The sequence below is a fragment of the Neoarius graeffei genome, chromosome 15, assembly GCF_027579695.1.
Source record: "Neoarius graeffei isolate fNeoGra1 chromosome 15, fNeoGra1.pri, whole genome shotgun sequence".
In the NCBI taxonomy this organism is placed as follows: Eukaryota; Metazoa; Chordata; class Actinopteri; order Siluriformes; family Ariidae; genus Neoarius; species Neoarius graeffei.
Window position 1 is genome coordinate 64,961,497 of NC_083583.1, and position 13,951 is coordinate 64,975,447.

General features: G+C 39.2%; 1 protein-coding gene across 4 annotated transcripts in view; it reads right to left on the minus strand.

Annotated features, from left to right (window-relative positions):
* Window positions 1-431: 431 nt before the first annotated feature.
* atp13a3 (ATPase 13A3) overlaps window positions 432-13,951 on the minus strand; it is a 154,081-nt gene continuing 140,561 nt past the window's right edge. For all 4 annotated transcript variants that reach the window (XM_060941760.1, XM_060941757.1, XM_060941758.1 and 1 more), the window contains 6 exons: window positions 13,406-13,583; window positions 11,661-11,824; window positions 10,146-10,234; window positions 4,977-5,057; window positions 4,098-4,193; window positions 432-3,162 (listed from right to left, as the gene is read on the minus strand). In XM_060941760.1, the coding sequence (XP_060797743.1) occupies window positions 2,959-3,162; window positions 4,098-4,193; window positions 4,977-5,057; window positions 10,146-10,234; window positions 11,661-11,824; window positions 13,406-13,583 (812 nt within the window). In that variant the 3' untranslated portion in view covers window positions 432-2,958. The remainder of the gene's footprint in view (window positions 3,163-4,097; window positions 4,194-4,976; window positions 5,058-10,145; window positions 10,235-11,660; window positions 11,825-13,405; window positions 13,584-13,951) is intronic.

Below are 13,951 nucleotides of genomic sequence, written 5' to 3' on the forward strand. Positions count from 1 at the left end.
TAATAAAAGGGCAAAACAGAGAACAAATTTATAAAAATGCTCATAAAAACAAATGAATTGTGCTAAAAAATGTGCAGTTTACAATTTTCTACAAGAGAGTTTTTCCAATAAATATTCAAAAACATCATTGTTTACGGGACACAGAAAATACTCAGGGTACTGACTCACGATATTTGCACTCGTATATTCAGTGTCAATCTTTTATTCATATCAAAACTTATTTCCCTGACAAAATTAAACCAATAATAATAAAATTTTCCTGTAAGCACATATGTCAAGAAAAATATATAATGGTGCTTGAAGTAATGTGCATATTTACTGATTATCAAAATTATTTTAAGCTCTTTAAAAAAAAATAAAAAATAATAAAAATTCTGCATGTTGACGATGGGCAACATTTAGGATCTGCAATAAAGCACGATAAACAAACATTCAATTGCGGCGGTGTATTTATTTATTTATTTTTTAAAAAGGCATGGCCTCCTTTTACATATGCATGTTAGAGTAAACCCTTTTTGCTGTCCAAGATTCATTTATCCTGGTTAATTTTATGTACCTTTCATTTTATTTTTCAGAAAACGTTGCATACCAGCACACCACTGACTCCAGTAGTGTTTAAAGGAAGGACATCCTGTATTAACTTTTGAGTGGTTATGACAGTGTGTATTAAGGTGCAGGCTTATAAAAACGACATCCTCCTGTCTGCATCCATCATGTGTGCTAGCTCTCAGAGGAAGAAGAAAAAGGAGGAAGAACTGTCACACAAACACAAAAAAACCCCAAACAAACAAAGTCTTATACATAAATTGATTTAAATAGAAATGATAAACAATAAAACAAAAAATAATAATTTAACAATTTTCCCCAAATACCAAAAGCACTGCACACAAGCGATTGTCCTGTCCTTACCTCAGCCAAATCCAGTGTAGGACAATGGATTTTTTTTTTTTTTTTAAAGAATTTCATATGCATTTTTTTAGGGTCACATGGACATTAAATAACCTAAGAACACGGCTGTATCTAGAGTTTGCACATTGCTTAATGTTGATCATTCATCCTTACAAGCTCAACACATTACAGTACAATAAATATCTATTCATCTTTGCAGAAATGACCATGAGCACACGCTTACATCAAGAACGACAAGACAGACAATTGTCTAACAACAATGCAAGTGGAGAAACCACATACAATCAGTGATACGTGATCATTGATGATTCAAAAGAGTACCAAAAAATAGGAATGAACAACATTTGTAAAGCTATAGCCCTTATGATGCAAGGAAAAACAAACAAACAAAAAAACCCCAAAACAATTCACAATCGAGGAATGATGCAAAAAAAAAAAAAAAAGTTGATTCCGAAGCAGTTTTTGAGCAAGCTTAATAAATGTACATATGTGATCCCGGAGACAGCCTACAACCAGTATTCAGTACTAAAATATCAAAGTAGCTAAAATGATTTATACTGTGCTTTTTCTGATGTGAACGTGCGTCACGGTTCAACCAAGCCGAATACAATCCCCTCTAATAAATTCAGTTCACATTTTAGTTCGTTTACAAAATGCTGGTATGCGTCATACTCGGGGTGTTGCTGTGTATATTTTTTGAGTTACAGAATGCCGTCCCTTGACAGAAAAGCATCCCAAACACAGCTCATGATCACTACGTTTATATCGTTATATCCTTATGTACTGAAATGTTACAAGCAGCATTGTATTCTGAAAAGAAAAAAAAGAAAAAGAAAAAAATTGGACATATTAAAAGTTAGACTTTGAATCTGCGCTCACAGGACAAATATACAAAATGTACAAGATGCAAAATTTATATTCTGAATCATTGTAATGAAGTTTTGGCTGAAATTGAAATAGGTGGATTTAACGGCTCACAGTATGCAATTCGTGGTAGTTGTAATTCTGACTGAAATATAACAGTCCTTTATTGGATTGAATATAATGGACTTCAATACAAGTATAATCTTTTTTCTATTCAATGGTTTCCATCCATACTGCTGGCCAACAAATGACTGACTGGCGAGAGTTATTATTTGTTGTTGTTGTTTTAAATAAGTTGCTCTGCTTCTTTAAGTGTATGAAGGATAAGCTCAGATATCACCAGCGGCTAATATTCAACAAATGGTCGCTAATGCTGAAAGAGTTTGATAACCGTTATATTTGTGCTTCATGGAAATGGAAATCCATGGAGTGTGGTTCATCATGAAGGCCCCCTGAACACTATACAGGAATAATCATTCATCAGCATCTCCTGACTAGCTGATTGGCTGGCGAATTTGAACAGAAATCACATGACTGCGATTTCTGCTCATAAGAGCGGTCTTCCATATCCGATGCTCCCGAATAACACCCCGACGATATGCACCATTCCTTTGGCCCCGCCCACTGGTTTATCATGACTCTCTTCTTCCATGGGAAGAAATACAAAAGGAACGTTATATAGGTTTGTTTTTTACAAAAATGACTGTCTGCTGAAGTAGTTATAGTTCGCTTGGCTCCACATGCAGGTTGCTGATGTCCCTAAGACTTTAGCATGCAGCCCATTCAAGAGGATACTTGCAGCTAAGCTAACAGCACAGTCCAGGTAATTTCAGTCAGGAGTCGAGACCTACACTCCTTGAATTAAGTACAAACCAAATCAGACAATTAAAAATAATTATTGGAGACAGACAGTGTGGTCCTGGTGCAGTGATATGCCACATCTCCTTGTGCGGCGCACACACAGTTCCCAGCCTGTGGTGTAAAATGATAAAGCAGCGGCAATAATAATAATAATAATAATAATCATCCTTGCTTACAATGCTATCCATTTCGGAGTTCTTATTTAAAAAAAAAAAAAAAGTCTTCATGGTGATAATGTATTTTTCTCTCTAATGGTGATCCTGTTATGTTATGATCCATGACACGAGAGCATCCAAAGCAAGAGTGGGGGGAGGTGTGTTGGTGCTAGGAAGCAGCCATGATTTGGTAAGAGCCATTTTCTTCCGACTGAGGCAGAGGTTTGGCTTCGGTCGTGGTTTTGGGTTTGGGGGGCCAGTCCGGATCCACACTGAGTTCCTGGGCCAGATGCATGTAGCGTGCTTTGGGCACCCTCCTACGCTGGCAACACAGCCACGAGCAGAACTTCGATGTACACAAGTGCATTCCTTCCTGCACACAAACACATGCACGATGCAAACAATGGAAAAACAAAAACAAAAACCCAAAACACACACACGAAAGGAAGAGAAGGAGAAGAGAAAACACATTTTCATATGCTCTCCATTTAAACACATCTGTCAAAGCCTGAGATGGGACTGTGAGATGCTGAAGATGACAAATAAAATCAAGAAATAACTAAATCCACTGCCGTATTTAATTTGACTGATCAGTAACACAGACCGTGGGTCATGTTTCAGCAAAAAAAAGTACCATTTTATAAACCAAATGTTAGTAAAACAGATGGGACAAAACAACAAAAATATATATATTTTTTTAATACGAGTGAGTATCCTGTAACTTCTGATGTGATCCATTAGACATGGATTTATAGCAGTGTGAGCTCAGATATTAAGATGGTTGCATGAGGTTATTTATTGCACAAGTGAAGTATTAGAGGCATTAAAAGAGAGCAGGAACATTGGGATTAATCCTACCATTGGCAACAGGGCAGGAGCCACTAGGTGGTAGCCAAGTAGCATTTCGAGAAATCATAGTGGAACATGCACAAGTCAAACATTACAACAAGGCCACAGAGAGATGCCAGGAAAGTGAGCAGAGGGCCATTCAGTAAAGAAAGAAGGGAGACGGAGACAGACAGAGGGAGAAGGAATGCAACAAAGACATGGAAAGAGAGACAGCAACAGAGACACAGAGAGAGAGGAAAAGAGAAAAGAGAGACAAAATACAGGCAGACAGCGAGACAGGCAGAGAAGGACACACAAAGCGCAAGAGAGAGTACAGTGGCACTTGGTGATTTTTTTTTTTAATAATTAGAAGAGAGAGAGATTGCAGTAGAATTATAGAAACTGTAGACAAAACCAGATTGGGGGGGGTGTCATTAGCAAGAGAAAAAGTAATGGTGAACAGAAGTGTGATTTCCCAACCTGTGGTGGTGGTGGGGCGGCAGAGGTGACACCATAGCTGCCCTGCTTGTCTCGGCTGAACACAAGCTTCCATAAGACGACGTCAAGGACGAAGGTCTACAGAATATCGTAATGGAGCGGAAAGAATTAAGAGAGCTACTGATCACATCGCTTTCATAAGATTTCAACTGCTACAGCAACAGTAGCAAACGAGAACACCTACTGAGAAGGGAGTGATTTCAGGCTGTTAGCGAGTGATGAGAGAATGAGAGCCACGGTGTTCTCAAGGAGGCAAATGTTAAAGTTGTGAGCAATTTACCAACAACTAAAGTCTCTAATTCCATGATTGGATAGCATGATTATTAGCTAAAACATAGTGCTTGTTATGTGTAAGAAGAGTCTAAAGCAGAAAGTAAAGTTTTGCAAAGAATCCTGATTGAGAAGGACATAATCTCATGAATTTCTTGCCTTTTTTAAGCCAAAGGCAATCAAAGGGATTTGGAAGTGGACATGGTTATACGGCATGCAAAATAAATACCTCTGTTGCAACTTTACAATTGTTTTTGTCTATCTTTTTTTTTTTGCATGTGATTTACGATACACAAATCCATCTGTACTAAGCCAGACAACTGGGATGTTGTCATTGTGCTACAGTCTGAACATCTATACAGAACATGTTAGGACCCAGGAAGTAATGGGTCACAAGGATACAGTCCATCTGGCCTGCTCAAGGAAGACATCACATTCAAAAACAACAATGAAAATAATGGAGTCTAAATAACATGACATGACGGCTGATGCATGTGTCATAAACTGGGTTCTTGCTACCTTGCTGACTAAACAGGCTACTTGCAAAAGACATCACCATAAAAGAAATAACTGACAAATTTCTCCACTTACCTCCACAAAGACAGACACACAAGAATTAATCAGCACTATAATCAAGACAGTGACACGCCAGCTGAAAGGAACGCACACGATCTGCAAGAGTAAATTACATAACACTAGTTAAATCCACCACTTTTATTCTTGTCATATGCCATCATAGGATGTGTTTTACAAAAAACGATACCCAGCATTAGCCCAGTGCAGACCACCCAAGTGACCCATAAAATGATATCCAAACCAGCTGACCCACCAAGACATGAAAAAACCCGCATCAGAAAAATCTAGTGTGTAATGTCAACGATCTGTCAGGCTTTATCCAAGCTTAAACTTGCAGATAAGGGTTTTTGGATCAATTAACAGCTTTTAAAACAAGATAAACTGTGAGCTACTACTCACTTACGTATACCCCCATTCTCGCGTATATCAAAATGCAAGCAATTGAAGGAATAGGACACTTATTATGAATGTTGACTTCAACAAATAAATAACCTAAAGACTACTATAACATGAGTAATAAATAAGAAAATTTGAAAGATCTGGTGTGCTTTAATGTGGAGATATGGGGCGTCAAAGTTGCTCCAAAGCACGATAGAAGACATTTTTTTATGATTTTCAGCAAGCCATAACTTGGCAAATATTGAACTGTGAACTTTCTATTATAGTATTTAAAAGGCATCTGGCACTGAAGAACAATCCTTGAAAATTTCATGCATCTTGCATGAATAGTTTAAAAGTAATGACTTATGGAATTCAGGTCCGTTTTCTGTAGCACGCGGTTTAACAGTGAAATTGGGGCCACACCCCTTTTTTAAAGCCCCTATATCTCAGAAACTAATGAAGGTACAAGCCTAAAATTTTGTACACTATTTATTGGGCACACTGACAATATTTCAAAGTATGAAGCAAATCTGAGATGGTCAGTGGCAAGGCCTCTGGTGATTTCACATGGATTGACCCGGCTATGATTTGTGGTTGCTGAGAAAAAGGGTGTTTCGGATGGACAGAGGTAAACCAGTATAAACCTCAATCTTGAGATACTGCAACACTGATGATGATGAGCTGTGCAGTTTTAAAATTTTTTTAATTTAATTAATGAATTTATTTTTTACTTCAGCCAAAGATCAAATCGAGCAAGTGTAAATATTTCTTCCATCTCTGATGAGCAGATCGGTTGATGTGTGGGCTGTAGTGCATGCACAGGAAAAACGACTGAGCAATTTTTCCAGAGTTAAAAGTGTTTTCCTCAAAAATAGTTAATTTTGCTCCATTTTGCACATTTAGAGAGTAAAATCTGGAGTCGGAGTGGGAAAAATTACGGCGTAATTGTGTAACATAGTTGGTTGTGGCTCTGAACTGAGTAAAATAGTACAAGAGTTAATTTCAAGATACACTGAAGAGAGTTAAATACCAAAAAGTCAAATACCAGATAAATGAAGATGTTGTAAAAAGCAATTTTAGAACTGTGTTGGAATGTGTGAAAAAACATTACCTTATTGTGACTTGACCTGATGGGATTAAGAGTTAATTTGACGAAATTAAGAGTTGGCAGTGGGAGGGGTTTTCACTCTTCTCATTGAATGGAATTTTTTACCCTTCTCATTGAATACTCCTCCCACTGCCGACCCTTTATCCCAAAACAATAGGACAGACATTTGTTGATGGACGAACAAAACTGTTCGTCACAATGGATAAGGTCATGTTTTTTCACACATTCTAACACAGATCTAAAACTGCTTTTTACAACAGCTTCATTTATATGTTTTTTTCCCCCAAGTACAATCATGACATACATACTACAGAGATATTACTGTAGCTGAACTTGCGCTGAATACAAAAAAGTCAAATGACTTCGAAAATACTGCTTAGATTTGTTGAATTTGACAACAAAATTAGAGCATACCAACATGATTAGAGTGGCAGAAAATACCCTCAGACCGCAGAGGGTTAAATGTAGTCCTGTAAAATGTAGTTGTCGGTATACTATGGTGGTGCTTGAAAGTTTGTGAACCCTTTAGAATTTTCTATATTTCTGCATAAATATGACCTAAAACATGATCAGATTCTCACACAAGTCCTAAAAGTAGATCAAGAGAACCCAGTTAAACAAATGAGACAAAAATATTATACTTGATCATTTATTTATTGAGATGATTTATTTATTTATCCAATATTACATATCTGTGAGTTTCAAAAGTATGTGAACCTCTTGGATTAGCAGTTAATTTGAAGGTGAAATCAGAGTCAGGTGTTTTCAATCAGGTGTGAGTGGGCACCCTGTTTTATTTAAAGAACAGGGATCTATCAAAGTCTGATCTTCACAACACATGTTTGTGGAAGTGTATCATGGCACAAACAAAGGAGATTTCTGAGGACCTAAGAAAAAGCGTTGTTGATGCTCATCAGGCTGGAAAAGGTTACAAAACCATCTCTAAAGAGTTTGGACTCCACCAATCCACAGTCAGACAGATTGTGTACAAATGGAGGAAATTCAAGACCATGGTTACCCTCCCCAGGAGTGGTCGACCAACAAAGATCACTCCAAGAGCAAGGCGTGTAATAGTCGGTGAGGTCACAAAGGACCCCAGGGTAACTTCTAAGCAACTGAAGGCCTCTCTCACATTGGCTAATGTTAATGTTCATGAGTCCACCATCAGGACAACACTGAACAACGACGGTGTGCACGGCAGGGTTGCAAGGAGAAAGCCACTGCTCTCCAAAAAGAACATTGCTGCTCATCTGCAGTTTGCTAAAGATCACGTGGACAAGCCAGAAGGATATTGGAAAAATGTTTTGTGGACGGATGAGACCAAAATAGAACTTTTTGGTTTAAATGAGAAGAGTTATGTTTGGGGGCAGCACGGTGGTGTAGTGGTTAGTGCTGTCATCTCACACCAAGAAGGTCTGGGTTTGAGCCCCGTGGCCGGTGAGGGCCTTTCTGCACGGAGTTTGCATGTTCTCCCCGTGGGTTTCCTCCGGGTGCTCTGGTTTCCCCCACAGTCCAAAGACATGCAGGTTAGGTTAACTGGTGACTAAGTTGACCGTAGGTGTGAATGTGAGTGTGAATGGTTGCCTGTGTCTATGTGTCAGCCCTGTGATGACCTGGCGACTTGTCCAGGGTGTACCCTGCCTTTCGCCTGTAGTCAGCTGGGATAGGGTCCAGCTTGCCTGCAACCCTGTAGAACGGGATAAAGCAGCTAGAGATAATGAGATGAGATATGTTTGGAGAAAGGAAAACACTGCATTCCAGCAATAAGAACCTTATCCCATCTGTGAAACATGGTGGTGGTAGAATCATGGTTTGGGCCTGTTTTGCTGCATCTGGGCCAGGATGGCTTGCCATCATTGATGGAACAATGAATTCTGAATTATACCAGCGAATTCTAAAGGAAAATGTCAAGACATCCGTCCATGAACTGAATCTCAAGAGAAGGTGGGTCATGCAGCAAGACAATGACCCTAAGCACACAAGTCATTCTACCAAAGAATGGCTAAAGAAGAATAAAGTTAATGTTTTGGAATGGCCAAGTCAAAGTCCTGACCTTAATCCAATCGAAATGTTGTGGAAGGACCTGAAGCGAGCAGTTCATGTGAGGAAACCCACCAACATCCCAGAGTTGAAGCTGTTCTGTACAGAGGAATGGGCTAAAATTCCTCCAAGCTGGTGTGCAGGACTGATCAACAGTTACCGGAAACATTTAGTTGCAGTTATTGCTGCACAAGGGGGTCACACCAGATACTGAAAGCAAAGGTTCACATACTATTTTAAGTTCGTTTCTTAAGACAAGGATTTTTTAAGATGTTACCTTGTTGACAGTTTCGGCGAGAATCTTCCGCCTTCTTCAAAACAGTCACCAGATGTTGAGTGGTGATGTGCCTTATCAGCTGATGTTACGCTACGGAGGCGTGAACGTCCCGCCCAATTTGACAGGTAGTTCACGCCTCCTGCTGTCAGGTCGCTCCTCCAGGACAGCGCTCCAGGTGTGCGACAGCGCATACGCTCCCTCATCCCGGTTCATCGTCCTCTGCGCCCGCTTGCGTATCTCCACTGCCTCTAAAATCCAACGCTGGTATCTATTTTCAGCACGAATGACTCTGGCCTCTTCCCAATTCATTATATGATTATGTCGTTTGCAGTGGTCTGAAATGGCTGATTTTAAGTTTTCTTGGTTTGCTTTTTCTTTTTCGGCTCTTGTGAGTCTTTTTGTTGTTTCTTTTTCACATTCTATTTGGTGTTCTTTCCTATGAGTATGGAAGCATCTGCCCGTTTCACTAATATAGACTTTATTACATGAACAGCAAGGGATTTCATAGATGACGTTGCATTTATTGTCCAGTTGTATTTTGTCTTTGGGGTGAACTAGCAGCTGTCAGAGGTTCTTGTATGGTTTGACCGGGGTGTTGATGTGGTATTTCCTCATGGATCGTTGGATGCATTCTGTAACTCCTTTTATGTATGGTAGTGTGACAAAGCCCTGGTTTGTTTTTTCAGTGTTTTTTCGTTTGTTTGTTTTTTTCCTTTATTTGTGTCTGTAATTTCCCTTTTCAGATTGCCCACAGTGGATATTGGCAGTTTTTTAATGCCTGTTGGATGTGTTGTTCCTCCTCCTGTCTGTCTTTCTCCTCCGTGATGTTCTGTGTTCAGTCGTATAGTGTTCTGATTACTGACATTTTGTGTGCGATGGGATGTTCAGATGTCCAGAGAAGATATTGGTCGGTGTGTGTAGGTTTTCTGTATGTTGTAATTCTAATGTTACCTTCTTCTGTGTGGTATATTTTTAGGTCCAAAAAAGCTATGACCTTTTTATTAAAATAGCTTTAATAGTTAGACATAATGAACTTCCACTACATAAAGGTTCACATACTTTTGCCACTCACAGACATGCAACATTGGATCATTTTCCTCAATAAATAAATGACCAAGTATAATATTTTTGTCTCATTTGTTTAACTGGGTTCTCTTCATCTCCTTTTAGGACTTGTGTGAAAATCTGATGTTGTTTTAGGTCATATTCCTGCAGAAATATAGAAAATTCTAAAGGGTTCACAAACTTTCAAGCACCACTGCATGTATACACTGCATTAGCCAATTAAATGACTTAAGCTAATACCAGCAAATGTATAATCTCAGAGGAGATTATGAACAACAATGTCCTGAAGAAAGAAAGATGTGGCAAGACATACCTCTAAAGTATGATCGATCTCAGAGATGGGGCGGAATAGGATGCCTAACAGGAAACCGTAGAGGCTGACCACAGACACCATAAAGGGCCCTGCGAATGCACAAACATGCCACAAATATAACCACATTCCACTAGAGGAAAGCCACCCACTCTAACAGTAAGACAAATTAAAAAAATATATAAATTGTCAGTGAACTCCATGTCTACATTGAATAACAAGAAAGACACTGGACCTCATTTATCAAACTGGATACAAACAGATATAAACCTCAGCTAGACAGTATCACAATTTGTATGGACGACTGCACTTTTATGTACGGAATATAGTGTTGAGTTTAAATTGATTAGTTTTTTTTTTATGTTTGCAGCATTTAGCAGACACCCTTACCTAGAGCGACTTGCAAGAAGTGCTTTGGAGACTCATGTTTATTTAAAAAAACAAAAACAAAAAAAACCCACTCATACTCATTCACAGTATAATAATTTTTATATTATTCACGTTTGTAGAAAGTGACCCATAAATTAAGACAAATTTAAATTATGAGAAAAGAAGTGGTGCTGTGGGACGGGACGGCCTGTTTGCACACAGCTGTAAACAAATGACTCGGCTGACAGATGATTTAGTGCATGCTTTTTATTATTGCATATATTTACTGGTAAAGAAGGGAGTCAAAATAACTTCCACCTCTGTCTTTTAGCCTTTATTACCTCTGCCAAGGAGGTTATGTTTTCGGTAGCGTTGGTTTGTTTGTTGGTTTGTCTGTTAGCAACATTACGGAAAAAGTTATGAACAGATTGCTCTGAAATTTTTTCCAGAGGTGTGACTGGGCACAAGTAACAACCCATTAAATTTTGGCGGTGATCTGGATCACCTTCTGGATCCCGGATTTTTTTTAAAGGATTCTTGGAGGAGGTCTGCGCTCTTCGAGTGCTTTTCTAGTTCTCATTTTGTGCTCCCAGCTGTCTGTGCACTTAAATTCAACTTTCTGGAGTTTTGTGGGTGTCACTAAATGCAAATGAGCTGTGACGGGAATGTGCTTTGCATGTTATGGGTGGTTGACATATGTACACACGTGATTTTTTTATATATGAGAGAGATAAAGAAATCAGCCTTTCTGAAACTGTTGAAAATCCAGCAGAATATTCAAGTTTGGTTTGACTTGCGCAAACATTTACACACAACTTTACGATAAGAATGACAAATGATGCCTACCGACTATTCTCTCTACAAATTTTGCACTCCACATTGCTTAAAAACAAGAACTGGCCCAACACGAACAAATGGAATCTATGGTACCAGTTTATTTTCCACAATTTTGCAAGACAACCAAAATATTAGCGATGACTATAAATGCCACTATAAATTAAACTTGAAGTGCAATGACACCATCGAATTCAACAAAAAAGGCTTGGCTTAACCTTGTGCCTTTGTGTTTTCAGTCAACTACACAAGGTAAAATAAATGGACAAACTGATAAAACGGCTTGTTGACAAAGGGCAGGCATGGAAAACTTACAGTTTTTATAACTGGGCTGACGGAATGGTTTGCCTTTGGAAAAAATGACGGCAACAATGAGGTACTGAAAGCAGGAGACGTAGAACAGAGAAGTGTTCTCGTAGTTTTTGATGTTGTGTTCATCAACCTCTGTGGAGTTGTATGAGGAGGATGTATTGCAGGCACTGAAAAACAAGGGGGGGGGGTGAATTTCACCACAATATACAACCCCGATTCCAAAAAAGTTGGGACAAAGTACAAATTGAAAATAAAAACAAAATGCAATGATGTGGAAGTTTCAAAATTCCATATTTTATTCAGAATAGAACACAGATGACATATCAAATGTTTAAACTGAGAAAATGTAATATTTAAAGAGAAAAATTAGGCATGTTAACCCGTTCTTGTCTAATGTAGGATTCTAGTTGCTCAACTGCCTTAGGTCTTTTTTGTCGTATCTTCCGTTTTATGATGCTCCAAATGTTTTCTATGGGTGAAAGATCTGGACTGCAGGCTGGCCAGTTCAGTACCCGGACCCTTCTTCTACGCAGCCATGATGCTGTAATTGATGCAGTATGTGGTTTGGCATTGTAATGTTGGAAAATGCAAGGTCTTCCCTGAAAGAGACGTCGTCTGGATGGGAGCATATGTTGCTCTAGAACCTGGATACACCTTTCAGCATTGATGGCGTCTTTCCAGATGTGTAAGCTGCCCATGTCACACGCACTAATGCAACCCCATACCATCAGAGATGCAGGCTTCTGAACTGAGCGCTGATAACTTGGGTCGTCCTTCTCCTCTTTAGTCCAAATGACACAGCGTCCCTGATTTCCATAAAGAACTTCAAATTTTGATTTGTCTGACCACAGAACAGTTTTCCACTTTGCCACAGTCCATTTTAAATTAGCCTTGGCCCAGAGAAGACGTCTGCGCTTCTGGATCATGTTTAAATACGCCTTCTTCTTTGAACTATAGAGTTTTAGCTGGCAACGGTGGATGGCACGGTGAGTTGCATTCACAGATAATGTTCTCTGGAAATATTCCTGAGCCCATTTTGTGATTTCCAATACAGAAGCATGCCTGTATGTGATGCAGTGCCGTCTAAGGGCCCGAAGATCACGGGCACCCAGTATGGTTTTCCTGCCTTGACCCTTATGCACAGAGATTCTTCCAGATTCTCTGAATCTTTTGATGATATTATGCACTGTAGATGATGATACGTTCACACTCTTTGCAATTTTACACTGTCGAACTCCTTTCTGATATTGCTCCACTATTTGTCGGCGCAGAATTAGGGGGATTGGTGATCCTCTTCCCATCTTTACTTCTGAGAGCCGCTGCCACTCCAAGATGCTCTTTTTATACCCAGTCATGTTAATGACCTATTGCCAATTGACCTAATGAGTTGCAATTTGGTCCTCCAGCTGTTCCTTTTTTGTACCTTCAACTTTTCCAGCCTCTTATTGCCCCTGTCCCAACTTTGAGATGTGTTGCTGCCATGAAATTTCAAATGAGCCAATATTTTGCATGAAATTTCAAAATGTCTCAATTTCGACATTTGATATGTTGTCCATGTTCTATTGTGAATACAATATCAGTTTTTGAGATTTGTAAATTATTGCATTCCGTTTTTATTTACAATTTGTACTTTGTACCAACTTATTTTGGAATCGGGGTTGTACATAAACAACCCTAACATCATGCTTTCTGCCTTGAAGGATACTTTTGCCTGGCTCATATCTGGATAAAGGACAAAGGTTACTCACTCCGAATGGGGTTTCCAGGGCTCGTACCAGTCCTCCTTACTCACCAAAAGGAAGGTGAGGAGCTGGAAGCCCAGGCAGATGAGGATTTGACTGAGTACAGAGAGGAGCAGATGCCCTGAGATCAGACCTGAGGGGGGTCGCTGAGAAACCAGTACGTTCCACGCTGGATTCAGACTCACTGAGTGTGAAAAACAAGCAAAAAGCAAACATTACTGTTTAAGCAAATCCATAACATGAAGCACCGTGGGCATCTAATCTAATGAAGGTATATACCAAATATCAAGCAGTTGTGACTTAGAGTTGTTGAGAAAAGTGTAACAAAAATTCTATAAATCCACCCTATATGTTTCGTAAATGCATTCCGTCGGTAAACAGGAAGTCGATGTGTGACAGACCTGAAAACAATATACATGGCATAGAACCCCAAGCTGAAGTTTGGTACCAAGTGGCTATGATTTATGGTTGCTGAGAAAAAGGGTGTTTCGGACGGAGGAAGATACAGAGATACGGATGGACGGACAGAGGTAAACCAGTATAGAGATCTTG